General features: G+C 45.5%; 1 protein-coding gene across 20 annotated transcripts in view; it reads left to right on the top strand.

Annotated features, from left to right (window-relative positions):
- Nucleotides 1–24,518, top strand: part of kcnma1a (potassium large conductance calcium-activated channel, subfamily M, alpha member 1a) — a 142,288-nt gene that overhangs the window by 109,619 nt on the left and 8,151 nt on the right. For 6 of the 20 annotated variants that reach the window (XM_031578818.2, XM_031578817.2, XM_031578822.2 and 3 more), the window contains 5 exons: nucleotides 12,755–12,848; nucleotides 18,176–18,299; nucleotides 19,130–19,354; nucleotides 20,210–20,402; nucleotides 22,873–22,986. In XM_031578818.2, the coding sequence (XP_031434678.1) occupies nucleotides 12,755–12,848; nucleotides 18,176–18,299; nucleotides 19,130–19,354; nucleotides 20,210–20,402; nucleotides 22,873–22,986 (750 nt within the window). Of the gene's footprint in view, nucleotides 1–264; nucleotides 274–7,938; nucleotides 7,972–8,449; nucleotides 8,531–12,754; nucleotides 12,849–18,175; nucleotides 18,300–19,129; nucleotides 19,355–20,209; nucleotides 20,403–22,872; nucleotides 22,987–24,518 lie in introns of all 20 variants that reach the window. The other 14 variants (XM_031578810.2, XM_031578809.2, XM_031578812.2 and 11 more) reach the window with 6 other exon arrangements.

Raw genomic sequence — 24,518 nt, 5'->3', positions numbered from 1 at the left:
CACGAGACTTAAACACCTTTGCATTTAATCATTCGTTGTGCCTTATCCAGGCGTGACACAATAGTGTATTTTTGTGTGTCACACCACTGCACATATAGAACAGCCTTATGGAAAGTGATGCCAATTCCATTGCTTTGATGGGAGTTTGTATGTGTGTGTGTGTGTTTTTCTCCACCATGTTATGACCATTGACACACTTTTGATGTATTTCCTTCCTTTTGCTGCCGTTGGAATACGCCTCTTTATTTTACTGCTCTCTGGTAGTGATTTATTGTGAGTAAAAGCAGGGCTCCCTGTTGCCCCGAGTGCAGTGGTCCCACTGTCTCTCCTTCTTCTCTCCTGTTCTCAGCTGATAGTAGAGTGTTCTATGTGTGTTGCATGTCCAAGTGTAGGCGCTGCATCCGCTCCCACGCCTCTCTCATCTCTACACTGTCTTCAGACCAGACCAGAACTGAGTACAGCAGAGCCAGCTCAACAGAACCCCAACCCCAACCCCAACCCCCCCCCCCTCTGCATTCAACCTTCACTCTGCCATTCATTTCCAATGACATAGGGGGGGTTTATCTGCAGTTTGGGGTGGGGTGGGGGGGGGGAGAGCTGCATTTGGGTTTAATGAAATCAAGATGAAATCGATTCGAAACCCCACAGCTTAATGTCATGTCCAAGGCCATTCTTCTGTCTTCCAGGACCCCCACCCCTGTAAAAAGTTATGGCCCCCAAGAAATTTGAGGGAGGGGGGGGAGTCGGAAAATAAGAATGTGGTGACAATCTTAAATGTCAAACACACAGACTGATATTGGTAACATTAGTCATGGATTGAAGAGAGCCAAGAGGAACGATGAAAAAAAACATTAGTTGATCCATTTGAATTCATCTTCTTGCTGTCAGGGGTAATTTCGCATGCTGCTGTATTTTCAGACAGCGGAAAGTGTTCTGTGGGAAGGTCTTCAAAATTCTTAGACTTTTAACGAGCATCGTCTCCAAAACACAATCAAAACAATCTGGTCCTTCCTCTCCCCTTGCTTTTAGTCTGCTCCCACCCCTAGTAGTGCTCCTGTCCAGTGCCTTAAGACCCATCACTACTGCACTGAATTGAAATGACTCTGCTACACATTTCAATTCCCTCTTCTAATAGGCCCTTTTCTCACTTGACAAGCACACTTTAGGTTATGGTGTGAAGTGCTTTGATTAGCTGCTATACAGAGACCAGCCACTAGAGGTCCTCATAGTGCTTTAGTAGTAGGGTGGAATAGAGCAATTGCCATGGAGGTCCTCTGAAAGTGAGTTTTGCAAGAATGCCATCAGCAGTGAAGCGAAGTAGTTGGCAGTGGCAGGGATGCGCCTCAGCTTCGTTTTGTTTTTCATTTTGGTTTTGGTTTGTTGGTTTTTTTCTGTTTCTGTTTAAATGTGTCATGGAACCATAGTCGTGGCAGTGTTTTTCCATATCCACTGACATGTCGCTGTACTTTTGAGCCATGATATGTCATGGTGCTCCACAGGAGGAGCTGAGTTCTGTCTCGTTGAGGGGAAATGTGCTGTGGTGTTTTTAGTCACTGTGCTTAGTTTTTTTCTTCTTACTTTAACATGGGTTGCCACAGAATCTTCCGTTACCAGCCACTGTGTCTGCTTCATTGTGTTTTTTTGAGTCCGTTGTTAACACATTGTTCCACGTCCATTTTTGACTATGATTTAATGTGATATTTATCCTCAAATGTTACTCAGATGAACTTTTGGATTAGAGATTATGGCTGCTGGTAGCATTCTTGCTAAAAGAGGCCTCAGCATTCAGGTTTACGTGAACGCATTGAAGTCATCTCCGTTATCATGTCTGTCTGTCTGTCTGTCTGTCTGTCTGTCTCGTGTCTCTCCACCACCCTCCATGTTTCTCTGACTAATACATCACGAGCTGATGAATGTCAACCAGTCTCTCAACAACTGATTCAAGCATGACATTGAAATGACAGCCTTACTGCTCTTGTGTGAAATGTCTAAAACTGTTTCAGCCCCGTAAACAGTTGGCCGAGGTTCCCCCTTTTTCACCTGCTAAGACTCTCAGCTGCTCTCATGTTGCATGCTGAAGATAATGGCTGATTTAAGTGGTTGTGCATGTCTTACTGAAATAACAGTCCCTGAGGTCTACTTTTTAAACACCACATTCTCTCTCCCTTGAGGTGAACTAAATTTGGCTGGTTCATTTGGACTCTTGTCCCCTGAATTTGAACTCTAAAATGCCAAGTTCTCCCCTGACAGTGTGCTGATTTGACAGTGCCAGACTTGATTACGGTCAGTTAGCACTGTGGCACCCAGGGACTGTTTCTGCACCCCCCCGATCACAGCAATTTAGAGGCGCTGTGATATTTCACCAACACTCCCCTGACACACGCACAAGCACGCATAAACACAAACAAACACATTCACATGCCATGCCATAGATACAGGCATACACAGAGACAAACAGACAAGCAGACAGATAGGCACACATGCACATACAGAAACACATGCAGACGTGTATACAAACACATACAGAATTCTCATAATATTTCTCAGAAAGATTCAACTGCCTCTGTTTATTATCTTGTGACAGATGCAATATACACTTTTAGAAAGTTCTAGTTGCTGTCTCTTACTTGTGTATTCTCCACTGGTATATGGCTCTGGCCTGAACTAAATGAAATTCTCTTCTATCTATCTGGACATTTAGCCCCAGGGGTCCATGTTAGTGGAGAAACACCTCATACTGATATGCCACCTCAGACACCTCATGAACACGCTGTGGGGCACTGGCCAAGTGGCCACCTCAGGGGGGTGCTGTGGTGAAACGGCTTAGATTAGGGCTCCCAGTGGAATGCCTAGCCTGTAGCGTAGAGGGTTGTTACGCCTTGGTTTGGACTGGCACAATGCATGATGGGATACAGGTACGTGATCCTCCCCCCTTTAGCTTCGGTCCTCGCGAATGTCACCAAAGAGGTCAGCTTCTTCCAAACATTCCTCATGAGTCACCCACATGTTCCCCTTTGAATGACCCTAATTCCTTTACTTTCCTCACTGTCCCATTTGACCTCTTGACCTCCAATAAACAGCCTTAGAGCACAGCTTGACCCCAGAGGGGTGATCGCCCCTTGTAAAACGCAGCTTAATTTGAAAGCACCTGATCGCAAGCAAATGTGTACAGAGTCCCCCATACAAATTATATGTGTGGCTTTTTTTTACATAATTCATCAGTCAAGATGTTGTTCATCTCCTGATTGTGCGGGGTCAAGCCTGTGAGAAGCTTGTCACTAAGGCTTTTTGCGCTCTATTTCTGTTTTCCTCTGAAAGTAAAGTACCAGAACTTCCCCCCTCTGGTCTGAGTATTTCTTTCCTTGCCATTAACCTGCTGCTTTTCCTCTTCCTCTTCCTCCCATCCCCAACAAACATGACTTTAGCCAAGATGTCCGTCTACAAGCGAATGAAACTGGCATGTTGTTTTGATTGCGGCCGCTCTGAGCGTGACTGCTTGTGCATGTCAGAGAGTGTACATAGTAACATGGACACCCTTCAGAGAGCCTTCCCACTTTCTTCTGTCTCTGTTCATGATTGCTCAACCAGTTTACGTGCCTGTAAGTTCGATCGCCAACACATGCTTTTCTCCATGTCTGTGGTGTACGTGTGTGTATGTGTGTGTGTGTGTGAGTGAGTGTGTGTGTGTCTGTGTCTGTGTGTGTATGTGTGTTTGTGTTGTCCTCATGTGCCGTGTTCTGTTTGTTGTAAATTCCATAGTTTGTCCTCCCGTGGCTTTTTTCTGTTTCCGTAGTTCTTTTTTTCCTTTTTTCTGTGCTTTTCTTGGTTTGGTGGTTATTATTGATGGAGTGTGGTGGAGTCTAGGTGTAGTGTTGGTAGTGTTGTGGCGTTGTGTTGCTTCTCTGGGTTCTGGGTGTGTGCCGCAGCATGCTCTGTAAATAAGACACTTGTGTGGTGCTGGTGTTTTCCAGAGTTGGTGTTTGGTGTTTGTGTATTTATACAGTATACAGTATAAGTATGGAGTTTCTATCCAGGTAACTACTGTGTGCTAAATGGAGAAAAAAAAATGTTTTTTATGTTAAAGGGAATATCGTTTGGCTTTTTACTCGTCATGCATGTGGTTGATTATGATGTTTTGTTTTACTCTTTTTTTCCCTAAAATTAATTTTCCTCTGCTGCATCTACTAATGCTTCAACAGGATGGTCAGGAAAAGGGTTTGACCACAGGAGAGCATCACTTACTGATGTATTGGTCGAGACTGGGGAACTGTATGTGGGGGTCCTTAAGCATTCAATCCTTTTTTGTTTTTATTGGATTGAATATCAGGGTTGCATATTTAAGTAATTATCTGCAGAGGACAGGGATATTTTTTTTTTTATTATTTTTTTTTTTGTAAATATTAGCAGAACTTATTTTAGCATTTGGCTTTTTTTATTTTTAAAAACAGGAATAGAAGAATGCATAGTGTCCTGAAGATGTGATCAATTAGAAATCCAAAATGGCGCGCATAGACATGGTCTTATATTTCCATGAGGAACAGAGTAGGACTCAGTAGGCCCTCAGGTCTCTATGGTGACCTGCTGTGGGGAGTGCCAGCTCTAATAACCACACCAGTTCAGCTTCTACTTCTCCACAGACTGAGAGGAAATCACTTCTCTGTCCAGAATGGGTTGGAATTGAAGTATACAGCTTAGTCAGAGGGAACACTCTCTCTCTCTCTTTCTCTCTCTCTCTCTCTCTCTCTCTCTCTCCCTCTCTCTCTCTCCCTCTCTCTCTCCCCTCCTCTCCCAGCAGTCTGCTACCTATCCCATGCGATGATTTTCTGTTCGAATCAGAAGGAGGGAGGGGAAGTCAATGTCCTTTATTTAATGCCTTGTATACCACTGTGGGTCTGTCTAGCTCAATCGGAAAGTTAAGGAGAGATCCCTTGGCAGGCGCTCGATTGAGATCACTGTGATTCGGGCTGTTGGCTGTGGAGGTCAAATGACTGAAGCAGTTAACTGTGCCGAGGACAGTGCTCAGATGGGCCCTCTCATTAACTTTGAGCAGATGTGAAAAACTAAAGTGTCTGTCAATTAGAGCTGGCAGGAGCCGGGCTGTGGCAATCAGGGTCCAGGTTAGTGCGACCGCTCACCAGAACATTCTCAGGACGGCTCGCCAGATCAGCCCAGATTATTGTCAAACATGTTATGATGAGCGCAGCTTTGCATCCTCAATTTTCAGTCGGCTCCGGCATCCCTTGATATCAATTACGGGCCATTATGTTGTTACTGATCCCAGCAGTCTCCTGGTTCCCAGTCAGATTTCAAAAAGTCTTTTGCTGTCTTTGGCCTTTGCCTTTTTGTCCCGAGGAAAGTGAGTCGAGATCAGACAGTTCTGGAGGGTTGGGTTCATCCATCCTTTCCCCCATTGGTTGTTTTTCAGGGCTAGCACAGTGTTTTATGACGTTAATGTAGTATCTTCATCTGAGTGATGTTATCCTTTGTGAAGAATGGAATTTGTAATGAAGACTTTTCTTTATATATTTATCTGTGGACCTTTTTTTTATATGAAAAGTCCATAGACAGAGGGATGAGTGCATTAATTCAGTCATTGGCTGATAAGTTAATAGCCGTTTGTCATGTCCTTACACACAGTGGAGTTGTTTGCCGTGTGTTTATGGTTTAGGGCAAATGAAGGTCTTCTGTGCGAGGTGAGATGAGCACAGTAAACCCTTGGTTCATACCGAATATATCACCAGATACATTTACTAACCAGGGCACAGTGCCTCAGAGTTATGCCTCCACATAATGCCCCGTTATTGCTGAAATAAATACTACTCCCTGGGATGTTGTAAGTCTGAGGAATGCTTTAAACACGTGGCAGTAAAGGTAGTCTGTCTTCTGACAAGTGGTAAACCCCCCACCCCACCCCACCCCACCCCACACTTGGCTGGCGCTGGGGCGCGTTTGGATTCTCATTCGGTGCAGGCTTCAGCCCCCGGAGTGTAATGATGCCTCACCACAGTCAGACGGAGAATTATTAGTATGAAAATGAGGTGTGTGAGTGCAGGAGGCAGACTGCTCATCGCCCCACCCCCACCCCCACCCCAGTTGCCCATGCCAAAGCCCCCAAAGAGTGTTTGACAAGGAGCAGGAAGCTATGCTGCTATCTCCTCAGTTATTAAGGCTCGCTAATACACTGGAATATTAAGGAGGGGTTTGTTGTGCCTTAGCAAGCACACTCAGGAGACTTGCCGGCAGTTTCTGTTGAAGTTGTCTTTCTAATGCACAGTAACTTCTCCCACAAAGTGCCCTATTCCCCTAACAACACTGGGGACTACAAGGGAAGGGACTACAAGATAGTTAAAGGCTGCTAGTTTCAAGGCTGCTCTCCTCCTGGCAGTGACAGGGGCTTTCACACAAAGCCAGAGCGGTGTTACTGCTGCTGTTGTTGTTGTGGTTGTTTTGTGAGACAAGGTGGATGGTCTTGGGAAGAAAGAGGTCACTCCACCCCTCTAACCCTCTCGGCTCCGCCCCCAGCTGCAGGGGGTTCTGGAGGACGGAGGCGGAGCCAGCAGGGCCGGCCAAGCACCGCCCGTCTTGTGGGGTGACATCAGCACCAGGGAGCCTTATGCAGGGTGACACGGAAATTATGTTTGCATTTTCATTTCCCCAGTGCCGCGGCTCCGTCACCAAACTCGGCCTGACAGTTCCTTTCCACCAGGCAGTCGCGCGCTCCCTCCTCGCCCCCTGCCACTCGCCAGGACAGATGCTAGCCAGCTAGTGCGCCCCACTCCGGCCCGCGCTGGCAGATTGCACCCGACACATGCCAGCGCTGGCCGCGGCCGCCCGCCTGAGCCACCCTGTCAGGCCTCCTGCCCTGGGCGCACGGCGTGACCTTTCCACTCGCCAGGAAGGAAGGAGCTGAGGAAGAGGCGGGAGGTCTGGGATCCATAGCCGCCCCCTGACTGGGCTCTCCAGGCTTCCCTCCTTCACCCTGTGCTCAGTGCTTCAATGTTAGAACATTCCAGAAATGCCTAAATACCCTTGGCTTCCTACCAAGCTGAACTCTGAACCTCAGTCAGGCCTTAGGCTGTAGATGGTCATGCATGCATTAACGTGATGAGGCAGATGCTAGTGCTTTGAATATGGATATAGATGCAGATATCATGTAAAGCCTGTTTGGTTTAACATTAAGATGAAAGACCTGTCGTGCTTTTACACATAATTGGAAATGAATATTACGTTCTGAATCATTTCATGATGCTCACTTATGGAACACTTCCATTGCAAACATTGCAATATTCCATATGCTATTTCCCATTAGCATACATCAATGGGATCCTCTCGGTTGATGTGTCTATCACTGCAAAACGAGCTTTGTGCTTCATACACAACCCAAGCATGTAGAATTGATATGCTCATACATAGATGGTCCTCTACTGTTTCTCCAAAACGACGGAGACATTAAACAACAGTCGTTGAAGTCATCTTTAAAAATCCCAAAATGGAGTAAATAAATGTTTCAAAAAAAGAAAAAAAGAAAAAGAACGTTCTGCAATTATCCCTCCCGTCTGTGGGAACCCAACAGGCCACTGGATTTGCATCCCAATTTACAGTCATGAATCCTCCTCGTGAATCCTCCTCATGAATCCAGCTCGTGGCTCTCCATCCTCTCCTCAGCGCTCCCTCTCTCTCTCTCTCTTTTTTTTTCTTTCTCGCTCTCTCTCTCCATCCTCAAACTCATTATATTTGCTTCCAATGTTGTATGCATTTGCCATCATCCTTTCAACAACCATCAGCCATCATGTGCCTTTATCTACAGATGATTGTGTTTCTGTTTCCATCTGTTTTGTGTGTGTATTGTGTGTTGTCCAGTTGTCTCTCATCATCTCTCTCTCCTCTCTTTTTTTCCTTCTCACCGTAACCTCTCATTTGTCTTTACACTCTCCTCAGCCAAATATAAATATAATGGATATGTCAGATCAAGTAAGTCTGTTCCTCTGTTTTCCCCCACTGTGCTTCTGCCCTATTCATGCAGTAACGTTATGGGCTTCCTCGTGTGACCTGTGTGTGCGTGCGTGTCTGTGTATGTGTGTGTGTGTGTGTGTGTGTGTGTGTGTGTATGTGTGTGTGTGTGTCCTCGCTCTGTAATGCCACAGTGCTGCCACCATGCCTAGCTCTGGGTAAATGATGGGTATTAGTAAAGAGGCCTGATGACAGTGTGTTTCAGCACTATTCCAACGTCATCTTAATCTCAGGCATTCTCCTCTTATAGCCAGAATCTCTACACAGAAAAGGTCATGCACTTGTATGATTATACTGTATGAAAGCCAGATGCTTCCTCAAGTGCATACTGTCTTTGTAAGAGTTGATTTAAGGGCCTCCAATGCCATGACGTGAATAAGAAGTACATATGTTGAGCTTTTCAGCAAGGACAATTGTGTTTGTGTTGTGCTGCCTTTAGCAGCAGATGGCGCTACAACTCCAGAGAAAGCAGGAAGTCAAAAAGAGGCCGGTGTTCGGTTCAAAACAGATATCAATTTAGGTAAATGTTTCCCTGTGCAATCGAGCTCTAGAGTGTAATCTCCAATGCTGTACTACATGCTTTTATGTAAGTTTAAGTTTCATATATGAATTATGTTTCAATGTCCCTTATTGTTTTGTCCTGTTTTGATAGAAACTTTTAACAAATGAATATGCGCTTGAATTCTATGCATGATTGAAGAAGTATTGTCTGTTATATGGAGTAAAATAATAATAATAATAATAATATTAATAATAATAATAATAATAATAATAATGATAATAATAATATAAGCTAAAGAATAACATATAGATAGATATTTTTAGGAATAAGATACAGTTGTCTGGTTTAGTAATAGAAAATGATCTCAACATAGGTTTTACATGAAGGGGTCCTTTAATTCTAGGTGTTTTCCTTTTTCATCTGTGCAGTTTGAGATTCTTTTCAACGGGGCTCAATAAGAGTTGCAAAAGCTGGGCTCGGGATTTGCATTTCAGGAAGGGACAGTTGCCGTCTGGATCATTGTAAATCCACAGTGAAAGTGCCATGGTGCATGTCCTCACAGTAATGCTGCGCGTGTTTGACAAGGGCCAGATGAATCCAGGAGTTATCAGTGGCGGCCTTTAAATCTATGCGGCAGCTGACGGCCGAAATAAGCGTCTATTTATCGCTCCGAGCTAGTTTGGGCGAGCGGGCGGAAGCTGTTTTTCCACTTAGAGCAGATATTGGTGAAGCCCCCGCCTCTCTCTCATGCAGATGCCATTAGGGTCGGAATCTCAGGGGCACTGGTGGGACTCGGCACTCTCTCGCACGATTACCCATCAGGCCGAGGGAGACTTCAGGTGTCTTTAAATCCGAGCCCGGACTCTTCGGGTAGCTTTAGGTTGTCAGAAATGTTATATTGCCATTTGATATTTACTCCGAGGGGATTTGGTTGCAGTTCAAATAAGGAAGTGTGCTCAGGGAGGATAGATTTCTTTGTCCTCCTCGGCAGCTGATATCTCTCTAGATATTCACAGACTCTACATTTTATAAACCCAGCGTCTGTGATTGCAATTTATCCCATGTTGTGGGGGTGGGGGGAGGGGTGCCAGTTAATGCTACTAGCTTTCAGAGTTTACAAAAAAGCTCAAGTAAAAAAAGCTGCTGCCATGTAATGCTGTCCAGATAGATTTAGTAGTGTGCTTTGAGTTGATCTCCTCTGACTGGTTCCAGCACTCCTGCGTATAGGCTTTGTTCTATTATGGAGTCGGGAGAGGGGAGGAAAAAAGAGAGTGCTTTTAATTAATTCATGTTTATTAGGGACGGCAAACCCAAATGTCATATTGAACATTTCACTTAAAGTGTGTGCCAAGTGGTTAAGTGGTGTTTAATAAAACCAAGGTGTCTTTGTCAATTATTTAAAAAAGCGATGGCAGCTTTTATGGCACAATTACGTGACTCTCAAATCCTTAACCCACAATTGAAGGGGAAATAAGTGGCCTCATAGTGACAGTGAACATCACATTAACTTTTATTTTCAGGGTTAAATATTTATTCTTTGATTCTTATTCAGTCCATGGTTAAATAGTGCTATAGTTCGTTTCACTATTACTCTAAGGTCATGGCATGTTTACAGATGTAATATTTACAATAACCTTCAAATTAATTCATTTGTGTTTTATTGACTCATTCTTAAATTTTACCACTTACCACTTCACCACTTACAGTGTTGGACTGTCTGAAAAACGCATTTCACTGCACTGTGAAAAGTTGGCAATATTGTCATTGTTGTCGTTCTCCATTGTTTGACAGTAAAGGAAGAAGTTAGACCCACCTTTCAAACCCGCTCGGTTAAAACGGCCAACAGCACGGCTGTAGCCAACGCGCTTCCCAAAGCCCCGCCCTGTTTGAAGTCCAGCTTGGCACCCAGCAGCGCTGCCGTCTCCCTCGTTAATAACCGTAAAGGGAGCCTCCTTCCGGGACCCGAGATTGCCAGGCATCGCCTCAGCCTAGCTGGCCTCAACCGCGCCCGCAGTCTGCCTGGGAAATACCGCTATCACCCCATCATGGCCTCCATGCGCAATCACAGGCCTTGTAGGTTACCTCCCCCCCCCTACACCCTCAAAACACACACACTTCCCTCAGTCAGACACATGGATTCACCCCTCAACCCCCCCCCCCCCCCCCCAAATACTCACACACCTGCATGTCTCTCCTTGAGTGGCCACAGCATGCTCAATGCACTGGAGCTCGATGCTAACAGCCCCCCCCCCCCCCCCCCCCCCCCCCCCCCCCCTGCCCGAGTCCAAAGATGTGTGTCTGTAAGTCAGTGGCGTAGCGATGCAGGAGCAGACAGATCCTCCTCCCTCCTCAATACAGGCCTTAAGCTTACCAGCTTCTATCAACAGGAGTGTGTTGTTACAGATCCGTCGAACAGCAGTAGCCAATGTTCCACTTCAGTGTCCTTACCCAGGGAGTGGTTCCTCTGTGTGTGGCGACAGTGGAAATCAATGTCTTGCAAAAACAGTTTTGACCACTGGCACAAAAGAGCTTGGTTAGTGCCCCGTGGCACGGAAGAACGCCCCCAGTTTGCTAGACTGATCCCACTTTGATTGGGGTTGTAAAAAGTGCTGTAATGTCATTTCTAACAATCAAAGTCTCGCTGAAGTTCCCCCGAGCTGGAGGAGAACTTGTTTTATTGTTAAGAGTCTAGGAAGGGCACTGCTGCCGTACATAAATCACACTAACCTCGTCTGGAAGCAGCCAGGGCAGGAGATGGCCTGGGTACGGCTCGAGCTGAAAGAGCACGCCAGCAGAGAGGGCTACGGGGGGAGGATCTGATTTTATCAGGATATTTTACAGTTGATTACTGGCCTCCGAATGTCAGAGAATGGCATTTCAGAGCAAGCCATTCTCAAGTGGGTTTTTTGTGCAATTAGATGACAGGTTAAAACAGGCCTGGCTTGTTAGTGTGGAATGGCCACTTGCAGCACACATCGATTTGCACTAATATTTCTGTATGTGCCGTAGTGGTGAGTTCTAACTGAAAGCACTAATGTGAGTTTGCGGTGTCAGTGTGCTTTGTGTGTAACTGGGCTCAGTGTGTGTACGAGGGCCCTTGACGCGTGTAAGCTTTGAGGAGGGTCCTGGCTCGTTCAGACTTCAGGCTCATTGATCTATGCGAGGGCTTATCCCAGTAATAGTTCTGCTTCTAAAAGGCTATGCAGGAAAAAAAATATATATATATATATTTGTAAGTATATATTTTTTCTAATCATGTTGTTACGAATCTAGGGAGGGAAAAAAAACAATAGTTGATTTGGTTAAAAACACATTTTTCAAAAAGTAATGGAAAAATATTCTTTTCGACACGCAAATGAATTTGACATCCTTTGGAGCTTTAGTGTGGTTTGGCTCTCCACAAGAGTAGCACATTGTTACTCACGGCGCCCCAGCTCCCCCAGAGATTCCAAGAGTGGATATTAACCTTCATCCACACCACTTGTATCTGACGCTGGTGTTTACTGGCGCGGTTGCCTGGGATATTCAGGGCCATCTCAGTCATTTCCCTTCTGGAGTGTTCTTTGCGGCATGAGATGCACCCCACCCCACCCCTCCCCTCCCGGTCTGCTTGCCTGCCCGCAGGGCTAAGAGTGCTTCTGGCACACAGATAGACTTTTAGATAAGCCCACACTCATCCAATAGAGCAGGGCTGGAAGATGGCGCTCGCTCGCTCGCTCGCTCCAGGGCCTCTTGTTGAGCACATACAGTGAATGATTACACTCATGGTCTTTTTGTCTCTCATGGCAGCAGCCCATCTCCCAACGGTAATGACAGCCTGCCTTTTGTAGATGACTCTTGAAGATACCCGAAAGCATGGATAGAGTGACACGAGCTTCCTGTGATAGGTCCCCTCGCACTGAATTAGACGGATGGACAGAGATTCGAGTCGAACAGTGAAATGCGAAAACCAAAAAAAAAAGTTTCAGGTTCAAATGCTGGGGTTCTTCTGTCTGTACTTAACAAGTGTCCTTTGTTTGGGGTTATCTGTCCTCTTGAAAAGTATCAGTCCCTACTAACAGTGTTCTCTTTCTATATTTGGAGGTCTTCTCTGAGCTTTTGATTTGTTTTTGATTTGAGTTTTTTTTTTTTTTTGCAATGACTGATTGAGTGTTGGCTTTTGTGTTCTTTAATATGTCATCTCCTGCCCCACATTACAATCCCAGCTGTCCATGCACTGACACTCTTTGCATGTGTTTGCAGTCGAAGATGAGCACCCGTCAACGCTGTCGCCCAAAAAGAAGCAGCGCAACGGAGGCATGCGAAATTCACCCAGCTGCTCGCCCAAAATGATGAGGTAAGACATTGATTTTTCAGACGCTCCCTCCAGCCTTCAAAAGGAAAGTAAGAGTGAAAGTGTATATGTGTGTGTGTGTGTGTGTGTGTGTGTGTGTGTCTGTGTGAGTGAGAAAGAGAGAGAGAGACAAGGGTATGATGATAGGATGGTGGGGTTGGAGGGGAGATGGGGAAGGGGGGTGGTGGAGAGAGAGAGAGAGTGAGAGAGAGAGAGAGAGAGTGAGAGAGAGAAAGTGAGAGTGTGGAGAAGAGCCCTTTAAGGCTGTCAGCCTGTCAGCCGTTAATGATAGAGCTGAAATATTTCTGTCATGAAAGAGGCTATGAAAAGCTGTTTGAAAAATACTTGCGCTTTAAAGTCTCAGCTGTCACCCCCCCCCCACCCCCCTCCCCCCAATCCTCTCCCCCCTCCCCCCCCCTCAGCACCCCCCAGTCTTGTCCACATGTACTTCTTAAACAGCGGTGGCACTAATGACAGCATCAGCCAATCAGAGGCGCCGGGTGGTTACTTTGCCCTGGGCCATTCATCTATTGTTGGAGCCCCTGCGTGCAGTGGTCCCGCTACTTAAGGCCATATGTGAGACGGATCATCACAATCAAAAATGAATTCAAATATTACCTTCCTTTTATCTTGTCCTGTGGAATTACAATGCTGTTAATTGATTTTGACTGATAAAAGGGCTCACGGTCCGTCCATGTTGTCAGGAGAGAGAGAGAGAGAGTCTCTGCTGCTTTAAAAGATGCAGAGCAGGAGTGGGCCGTGGCAGACAGACGGGCGGGGGCGGGCGGGCGGGCGGGAGAGCGTAAAGAGGGGTGCTCATGATCGGCGTGGCACAGGCACTCCTCACAGATCCTCTTCCTCCTCTTCATCTTAATTCTCATTTCCTGACACTTGTACTTTGGAGGATGAGTTACCAGTTATATGTGAAATAATTTATGGTAATCACCAAGTGATCATCAATCACCAAGTGAAGCGGTGGACGGATGGGATATGATGCTGAATGGTGAACTAGTTGATTTTAAATTAATGGCACGTGTTGTGCTGTAGTCTGACGGTTACTTAAACTCCTCAAACTAATTCAGACCTTGAAAAACTAAAGTGTCCAAGCCAACATAATACAAGTTACAATACTAGGTCAAGGATACTTAGTGTATCTTTCAGTTTTGTATATATTTTGTTTGAAACTGAAGAAACCGTTTTACATTGTGCTGTCTGCTGTGTTTGTTGGGGGAAAACCACAAAGCTAGATTATGGTCCATCTAAGTCCCGTAGCCATGTTCGCCCCGCGGGTGTTGAGCAGAGGCAGCTGTAAACACATCCCCTCGGTTGCCCACTGATCATGCCCAGTGCCCCACCACTCTCACCAAAAACAGGCAATTAAATCTCCTCTCCTCCAACACCCCTCTGCCCAGAGTTATCAGCGCAGAGGTTCATACCCTTCTGTCTTGTTTGCAAGAGAGGACTGCTCAAAATGCCCCTGGTTATGAGGAGAAAACTGTTTGAGAGAGCAGGAAAAAAATAAAAAAACTGGCACACTGCCAGCGATGTGGTTGTTTAGAAGGATGTTTAGTTTTCACTTCTCAACTTAAAGCACAAAACATTTTTTTGGTGCGGAGTTAGAAGGTCTCCGTTTGCCGTGTAATGTATGCATCTCGTCTTTGATCTGCGAGTGATAATAATTCTTGGGAGTTATTTACACTGTTTTGAAACGCTTCAAAGCGGTGTCAAAGTTTTCTCTGCTTAAGGGGGCTTCTGTATTCTGCTGGCTCCTGGGTACTGAGATGACAGGTCCTCTGTTCTAGGTGTAGGCTGTTTCAAGTCGTAGCCCTCAGCCCAACGTCAAATTACCAGACACAGACCCGCGGACTTCAACACTGTTGACCTCCCTGTCAATATATTATCCCATACATTAAATACTTGCGCTTTAAAAGGTGCATTTTATGTGCAATGAAAAGTGATTGTTTGAGGTAGCCTTAGGGAGACTTTATTCTACAAGCAAGGAGGAAGGGGGAGGGGAGACACCAGAGTATACCATATCAAGTATGGGTTTTACAGGACTCAGTGCCTCCAGGCCTTTGTAAATAAATAATGATCAACAGATTGGCTGTGGGTTTTTGAAAAGCATGCCTTTGTCAGTTTGCATGATGGGGAAAATGTTCAAAGCGAGAGGGCTGCTTTCATAGCCTGCAGAAGAGGGATGGGGGGAGCGTGCGCATCTACAGCTCACCACGGCACACTCATACAGTGGAATAGCTAAGCACTGTTTGAAGAACAGCCAGCCCAACTTAAAGGGTGCATTTCTGCTCTCATTTTAGCAACCTCTCTAGCCTCTCTGGATGTGCATGTAGGCCAAAGCAATTACTGATCGTTTGTTTTATTCTGGATACATTGGGGGACATTGTGGCAAATAAGATTTGGACATTTTTCAAGATTTTTTTTAGGCCTTTTTTGTGTTACATATTTTTTTTTTTCCATTGGATATTATCATAGGAAAGCAGTGCCATTTAGTTTTAGTCATTTCGTCATTTAGTTTTACAAAGAAAATGAGTTGAAGCGCTAAAGAGCGTAAACACTGTGTAATCAATAGGTGACAGAACTACTGTCTGTCACATAAATAAAGCCATCTCCCAGTCGCCAATCAAACGTGTCATTGTGCTAACGAGTGTTCGTCCAGCACCTCCGCCCCCAACCCCCCACCCCTCGCGTGTGAAATTTACATCAGTGTCTCCTTTGATGGGTCACGAGACACGTCTAATTGCGGGGAGTCACAATGCATTTGCCGGCGCCGTGCACACTCGGCGCAGGCCTGGAATGTCATGTGCGCTACCCCCGCCGTCGCTGGGTTTGGCTGACTGGCAGTGGCGGATGACAGTCTGTGAAAGATAGCTATCCTGGCAGAGGTGCGCGTGGCGTCGCATCGCGCCAGTCACGGCGGTGCGGGGAGATTGAAGTGACAGGGGTCCGTAGAGTGAGTGGTGAGACATGCGGAGGATAATGAAATATTCAGACGGGGTGTAAAAGCACTAAACGCTTCCACTGTTATTAGCACCTGATTTCAGCTGTGCACACGGAGCATGTTATTGACACTTTTTTGACGTGATATTTCTGCTATCAAATGCAAGTGTGATGCATAATGACAGGAGAGAGAGAGAGGCTGAGCCTGAAGCACGTCTCAACAACAGTCCCTTTTACATTTATTTCTCACTGTGTTGTATGTATGGAGGGAACATTTTTTGTGAGTGTTTTAATGATCTTGGTCATTGTCTAATTTAATACTAGTGTCAAATTATACTAGTGCAGTATATGCTCCACAAAATAAAGTAATTATTGTTTGTGTAAATGACATTCTCGGGGTGTTAAACTCTACTCAGATAAACATTATTCTAAGTTCCATCATTCATTAGGGTCATAATTATTTGGGAATGCAGGGCAATTGAAAAAGCTAATTTGCTGTAATATTAATCACAGCATGTAATAAAACATGGCATGACAAGCATTACATTTTTATATCCTTTGCTTTATTTTGTATGCATAAAATTAACATATGCACAATTCTGTGAAAACATAAATGAGACATTAATTACAGTTGCAAATTCTGGCTGGGTAATTTAGTAAATGCTCTTTTCTGTTTGATATAAATGATTGTGAGGTTTTGTTTGTATTATTATTAAATTTAATTTTGTGGAAGCATATAAGAAAAACCCTTCCTTTTCACATATTTTATGAAACAAATATGAAAATAACTTGTATTTTGTAATAAGTTGTTTTGTGGAGCTGTATACTTTGATCATAGACAGGGGGTGATGTGGGCAGTAGCTTTTAGATCCTGGGTTAGAGATCGGACATGAAGGAAAGGGGACGTGTCCCTGCAGCTCCGTCCCAGTGAAGGCCCTTTGGAGTTCAGCCTCAGGCTATTAGCTCAAAGGCTGCTTTTCTGACCTGATCTGGGCTCCCATAGTGGTGGCTTTTTGGTCGACATAATGCATACCAAAAAACACATTGTAGAGTTGTCTCCGACAGTGGACGCCTATATATATAGATGGTGGTCTTAAAATGTTCTATTATTATTGTTATCTTTTTGTGGTTGTTGTTTGATTATTTTTATTGTTGTTGCTGTATTTATTTGGCATTTTTTTTTCAGGTTTTCTTCCACGTCAGGTTCATTCCAACAGAGAACAATAATCCCATTGCTAAAAGATGATAAGCCCAGTTCTGCACTGTGAAGTTACACAACTCATCCCTGCCACCCTCCACGCACCGTATATCCCAGCACTTGTTATAACAAGCCATTCCATTATGCGCCCGGCGGCCGCTCTCCACCCTGTCTCCTCTCCACTCCGCGAGGGCACAGAACACACGGCATGCTGCCCAGGCTGAGGCTGAGGCTGAGGCTGAGGCTGAGGCGTAGAGTCCTTAGCAGGGCTTTCAGCGCAGCTCAGAGATCATGTCTCCTGGAATGACTGCTAGCGCAGCAGCTGCGGCGTTAGCCAAGCGGCAGCAGCCCTTTTCATGGTCAGCGTGGCAGCGGATAAGACTGGCCTGCCCGGGCTGCTCGTATGGATTAGCCTGCTGGCTGGTGACACTCTGCTGAAACATTAATGTCCTTCAGTTGGGAGAGCAAAATGTGATTGGGCAAACGCCTGAAATATTTAAAGTGTGGGCCTGTTAAAGCCTTTTTACTGTGGCGAAGGCTCACGTCAGGAGCAGCGCGGGGTAAAAGCCCTGGTAATTGTCCCCTCCTGCTCTCGTGCCACTCAGTTGCCATGCCACTGCCACTCCATTTCCACCCCCCCCCCCCCCACACACACACACACACACACACACACACACACACACACACACCAGTGCTCTCGTATGCACACTTCAGTGTTTGTCAGCCAGAATCTCCACTTTGATGAGTGTGCAGTGGTGGCAGCTGAGAAGGTTTGATGGAGGCCCTTTAGCCCAGAGTGAGCGGGCGTGATGGGGACTGATAATATGGGCTCGGACGTGGACGTCTCTCCTGTCTCCTCTCACACGGCACGGGTGTCATTAGAGCCATCGGATGGCACAGGGGGAAAAGCAAGATGTGTTGAAGTTTGCTTTTCTTTTTTTCCCCCCTCCTTCACAAATGTAACAATCTTGAGGTGTTATCCACTCTGTCTCTCCATGCGTGTGTCGCCTTTCACAGGCAAGTGCAACATTGTTTGCAAATTGAGGTCAAACGCTTTGACAATAGCGGTCTAGAAACATCAGTCATGCCATAAACAGTGTCAGATGGGGAACTCACAGGGTTTTCTTCTCCTTTTCTTTTCGTCTCTTCCTCTCTCCTTCATGTCTGGCCTGGATAGGCATGACCCACTCCTGGTTCCAGGAAACGAGCAGATCGAGAACATGGACGTTAACGTGAAGAGATACGACTCCACGGGGATGTTTCACTGGTGCCCATCTAAAGAAATTGAGAAGGTCATCCTGGTGGGTATATCACGCGGGCCCTGGGCACACTGTGTTCGGGGCAGATAGGCATCACCATCAGCCAAACCTGGCGCACACACACACACACACACACACACGGGCCAGCCAGACCCGGCCTTATCACTCACATGAATGCCAGGCTCAGTTTCCCACTGCCTCCATAACTCTTGTGCATTTACATCAGTATCTCTCCCCCTGCCTCCTCACCGCGTCTCAGAGAGGCCATGAATGAAGACACAGGTTTATCATGTTTCAAATGGGGTCAGCTATTTGGGCTTGTACTCCAGCTAAAACAGGCGTCCCCCATTCAGTCAACCACTGTAGACAACCCCTGACAGAGAGATAGCCTGTACAACATAGGCAGTGTCTCTCTCTGCAAAGATATACACATCACATTCCAGAGCAAGATTGGCCTGCAATGTTTCTAATGCTATATGCTAATGCCATATTTGAATTTTTCTCTCTGCCTCTCTGTTGTACGAAGGTGAGTTCTCAGTTTTACTTCAGCAAGCTAGAGGGTGCTTTAGAGGCTATGTTGAAATATGAAGTGTGACACGCGAAACTGATATTTGAATTCCTTCACCTTTCTTCTTATAAAAAAGTATACAAATATCAAGTGATTCATAATCAAGTTTCATATTTCAAGTAGTGATCGGACTAAATCACAGGTTGCTGCTTCCTGTCTTTCTATGTTGTTGTGTCCAGATGTGTGTGTGTGCGGTATGTTTTAATGTTATCCTCTTCGTCCTAGATGGGGACAGACGGTGGCCACTGGATGTCTTTAGTCAGTCATCTCTCTGATTGTCCTCTTTTATTCCTTCTCTCCGCAGACGCGGAGCGAGGCGTCCATGACGGTACTGAGCGGACATGTAGTGGTCTGTATATTTGGAGATGTCACGTCCGCTTTAGTGGGGCTGCGAAACTTGGTGATGCCTTTAAGAGCAAGCAACTTCCATTTTCATGAACTGAAGCCTATAGTGTTCGTTGGCTCCTTGGAATATCTGAGAAGAGAGTGGGAGACCTTACACAACTTCCCCAAGGTGTCCATCCTGCCTGTGAGTACCCCTGGCATGTGTCAGGACCAGAACATTTCAAGACATTTTATTGTTGCTGCATGCCTAAAAATATATGCCAATTTCCCACACTGTTTTAGCTAACAGTTAAAGCTAACTGCTAAAGCTAGTAAGTGAAGTACAGCATCACGTGTTGATCTAGCTGTCTGTCTGCACACTGCTTGAAAGATGTTGAAGACTTACCACACAAGTACTCAAGGGAGTAAGGCTCAGAGTGTTGAATAAAGTGGCCTGTGTTTTTGTATGAAGATGTGCATCATCATATAAATTGTACTGCCTTTGTAAACCACAAATGCAGTTATTGCTAGGTGACTTCACTGGGCACCAAGATATTTCACACCACTTGAAATGTTACTGAAACCCACATCTTTAAAATTGAAAGGAAAAATATGAGCTGTAAGAATGTGGAGCCCCAATGTCCCTGAGTGTAGGCTTTGAATGTGGAGCCCCAATGTCCCTGAGTGTAGGCTTTGTGTGCGCTTCCCACGGAGGCCCCTCAGTCACAGTGGCTCTAATGGGCATGGGGCTCTCTATTCACTGCTGCTGTCACAGTTGCCTGCCTGCCTGCCTGCCTGCCTGCCCTAGTGCTTGTTAGTGTTGGCTCGAGTGCGTATTAAAAAGCCCAGTCAAAACGCTGCCGTCAGCGCCAGCTACCCTTTAGATTAGCGCACATCTCCCCTCTCCCCAGTGCATAGTTAGATCACTTGAATGTCACCGCCTTGAAAAAATAGTATACTTGTTAACTAATTTCCCAGAGCCCCCCGCTGTTCAGGCTTTAATTTGTTTTTCTCTCTCTCTCTCTCTCCCCCCCCCCTCTTTTTTCCGTGACCGCCGAAGGGTACGCCATTAAGTCGAGCTGATTTAAGGGCCGTCAACATCAACCTCTGTGACATGTGCGTTATCCTGTCAGCCAATCAGAACAATATTGACGATGCTTCACTGCAGGACAAAGAATGCATCTTGGCGTCACTCAACATCAAGTCTATGCAGTTTGACGACAGTATTGGGGTGTTACAGGCTAATTCCCAAGGTATGGACAAGTCTATGGTGCCACACTGCGCTGCCTGCAGGCGACAGGGGCTGGCAGGTGGAATAACCCTCACTGTCTGCCTTTTTAGTTTAAAAGGACCAAGCATTGAAATCTTGCTTATTAAAATGCTGGATGTTTGCAAACAAATGTGATCCACCTGTGTTACTAATTGGGAGGTTGTTCAGGTAAAATCAAAGCAATTATTGAAGACACATTTTAATTCAATTATTTACCTGAATTACTTTCCCTGTATGTTGCTTAAGTGTGCATACTTCAAAACATTGCTATTAGTGTCTGCTGGTGGTGTAATGCAATGCTGCAAGACATCCCAAACAGCAGCCAGTCCCGAGTCCCTTTCAGCCCCATTGTTCCAGGCCATTAGCGTGTGGAGCAACAGAGCGGCTCTCAGACTGATTGAGCCCAACAGATTGTTTATGCGCTCAGATAAATACGCACGCCGTCCTGTACCCATCAGGATTTATCATCATTATCAGACACAGCACATCAGCAGCTCCTTCAATCAGCCGCCGCTCATCATGCCAATCACATGTCCCTCCCCATTCGCCCCTCAGCCACTGAGATGCCAGTGATTACTGAACACCGTCTTCTCAAAGTTTGAAATGACAGCCTGTGAAGAAGACAAGTGCCTGGAAAAAAAATGGAATTAGATATTGCCATTTATGTAGTACACACTAATCTGATTGCTAAACAATTATGTTGAGAAGCATCATATGTGCAAGAGCTGAATTCTCCATTGAGGTCAAGCACATCTATATATAGGTTCTTATTTAGTTCTGCATTGAGTTGAAGCATATCTATATATAGGCTCTCATTTTGGGCAGCCTCCCTGCCGTGTCTACGGTTCAGACGATGATGAACATGAAGGTGCAAATGAATAAATAAATAAAGGGCCAAGTATCACTCAACTCCGGCACAGACAAGGGCTCAGCTGCTGAGTGCCTGGGGGGCTTTGATAAGGGCACCATATGTCACTGAAGTATAGTTTACTATATAGTTCCCATAGGCAGTATAGGAATTAGTGTGGTCAAGTTACTTTTAAAAATGTTTGATTATCTCAGGAGTCTCTCATAAATTGCCACTTATTATTATTATTATTATTATTAGTAGTAGTAGTAGTAGTAGTAGTAGTAGTAGTAATGGTAGTAGTAGTATTGCTATTTTTATTATATTGAGGGGTTGCCAACTTCATTCAAAATTCACAATAGACAAGTTAAGGCATTCCAACCATTTGTGAAACCCCATTTTTTGGTTATATCAGTTAACAGTTGTATTCTCTTTTTTTTTTTAAGCGGTTATGTAGACATTTCCAGTGGCTCCTTATGACCTCTGGTTGATCCCCAGTAGTACGATCTAGTGTCTCCCGAGACTCAGCCTGAGACTCAACACGGACAAGGTGTGCAGCGTGTTCCCTCTGTGGAGCTCAGCTCATTTTCAGATATCTGCCTCTGGTATTTGCATTTGCTTTCAGCACCGGAGCTAAGCCGTGCTGGGGCTCCTCTTTACTGTGATGTAGTAAAACTGAAACATTCAAGCGGGGCTGTTTAGAACTGGCTGTCACCCTCTGGAGAAATAAATGTCATATTTTATGGACATTAACAAAATGATACATGTACCATCAGGGCGCTAAGCCTGTGGCTGCCTGCAATTGTCACCCTCCTTACCATCACAAGTTTTAATCACTGGAGCAACCCGAGGTTGGGTGACTCCATTCACATTGGGATTCTGGAGCGTAGTGCGGCGTGTGTGTCGTCTCCCTCTGTTCCGCTGAGCTCTTCTAGCACTTTCTGCCCAGGTCTCTTCAATGTCTTGGCAGGAAAATGGCATCCCCCGCCCCCCCACGTATGGAATTTGCAATCCTTTTAAAAACTTTGTGACCTGAATATATTCCTGGCATTATGTTTGTCACAGAGAAACTATACGCTGGTATTTTTTCTTTAGTCAGCACTAAGTGATGGATGTCAAAACACAAGCAATGCATTATGCATATAGCATTACTGATTTAAGGTGTTTACTTGTCAGCTTGAGGAAATGCAAAAATGTCAAGTCATGTGAATTCATACGACCTGTCACCAGCACTTGTATTTCATGGTGCAGAATCGCGCTATTTCCGATAAAAGGGTTTTCAGGATCCACTTCACCAATTTTATGGTAACAAAATGAACAACATATAAAATTTATACCCGCATGGTTGATGGAGGGCGGCAAAATGCTAAATGTGTCTCAGCTGACCCCTACAAGGGGAGCATCTGTACTGCAGGTTTTAGGCTGCTGTCTGAGCCATTTCAGCCTTCCCTTTCGTGACAGAAGATCCTATTTTCACATCAAATACATACTGTTCCTGACAGTGACAAATATCTATTATAGACGAATGACTATAAATGATAGCATATGGATGTATCATGGCAATGCACATTGGTAACTGACTGTTTCTCCTGTGGTCTATTCGAAGGTTTCACGCCTCCTGGAATGGACAGGTCATCCCCAGACAACAGTCCAGTACATGGCTTAGTTCGGCAAGCGTCCGTCACAACTGGACTGCACATCCCCATCATCACCGAACTAGGTAAGACATGCTCACAAACACTGCTTTCAAATGTGCCATGGCGCCTCGGCCAAGTTAAAACTCAGTCGTTTATCAAAAATGTTCAAAGGAATGAAGTTTAGTTTAGTTATTGTATCTATTATTCTGGACCATAAAGTCTGTTTCTGAATAGAAAAATCTCACTGGCTGGTTGACAGTGGCCCTGTGTTTTAAAGTAAGACACGTCAGGCAGACAGAAGAAGGGGGGTCCATGTATTAATAACAATGACTGTGTATTCCCAATGGCATACGGACTCATGAAAGTTTCAGATCTCAGAGGGCACTCAAAAACACCAGAGACCGACCACTCTCGGTCTCCACTGACCCATTCAGGAGGCAGTGGACCGGAAGAGCTTCCGCAGACGAGGCCCCGGAGATGGGTGCACTATCAGGCATTACTGGCCCAGCCCTCTCCCCGGCAGAGATGCACTCTGGGCCCTCACCTCCTAGTCTCTTTGTCTTCCACTCCGTGGGCCTGTGGCAGCTGTAGTCAGCCCGGGTTTCCTGCAGAGCCAGCACTGGCACAGGGAGGGATCCATTTTAAAGAGGTGATTCTCAATGTGCAGGTTCAGATCTGTCCTGGAGAGTTTCTCGCGGTGGTGTCTCGGGCCAAACCTGTGAAATCCCTATCAAGTGTGATGGAGGGGGAAGCGTCCTCCGCCGTCAGAGCTGGCTCCCTCCTCGGCTCACCCTGCCATATGGCGGAGCGCTCAGAAAGGAGATACTGTACCTTCTGATTTATAATCCTTGCGTTGACATAGCGCTCTTTCACATGTGCTTTTCAGCCACTATCTCACCCTCCCCTTCCCTCCCGCACTGTTTTATGGCCATTAGCTAAGCCTGGCACACTACAGCCTTTGGTTGCATTCAGTCAGGAAAAAAACACTGGATCCAACATCCAAATGATAACTGAACTGGGTAAGCTGTGCCTTTGTCCTCCTTTTTTTCGCCACAGTGATGTTTTCTCGTCCTCCTCCTTCTTCTTCTTCATCAGCTCGTCTTGATTTATCCGGCTGCTGTAGAGGCCTGTTCCCATGGCATCACTTTGAACACATTTTTTTTTTTTATTCTCGGTTCTGGTTGAAATTGACTGTCTTGTTTTTGGCCTTCTTTTTTTTAATGATTTTTTTCCCTCCTCTTTTCTCCGAGCATCGCTAGGCCTTTGATCACGCTCTAGTCTGTCCTTGTGGCAGTTTCCACGGCATCTCCCCACAGTTCACAGTCTTTGGCCCGGGCTCTTTTTCATCAGCCTGTTGTCTGTATGACTGACATGTCTTTTTCCATCGCTCACAGGAAGTCTGGGAAGAAATCAAATTTGAAAAAAAGACCCTCAAGATCAAACTTTCCTTTAAGCTGTTTATTTATTTATTTTATTTATTTTTTCACTCAGCTAGCCCTAATCTCTGAAGCATACATCTTTGAGAGGGGGCTGAAACAAAGACTTGACACAAGGCTGTCGCTGTGTGTGTGTGTGAAGTGCTGTTCAGATAGACTATGGTTTTCAGGGCACTCTC

This window comes from Clupea harengus, chromosome 13 (assembly GCF_900700415.2).
Source record: "Clupea harengus chromosome 13, Ch_v2.0.2, whole genome shotgun sequence".
NCBI classification, from domain to species: Eukaryota; Metazoa; Chordata; class Actinopteri; order Clupeiformes; family Clupeidae; genus Clupea; species Clupea harengus.
This window is presented reverse-complemented; position numbering and strand designations above follow the sequence as displayed.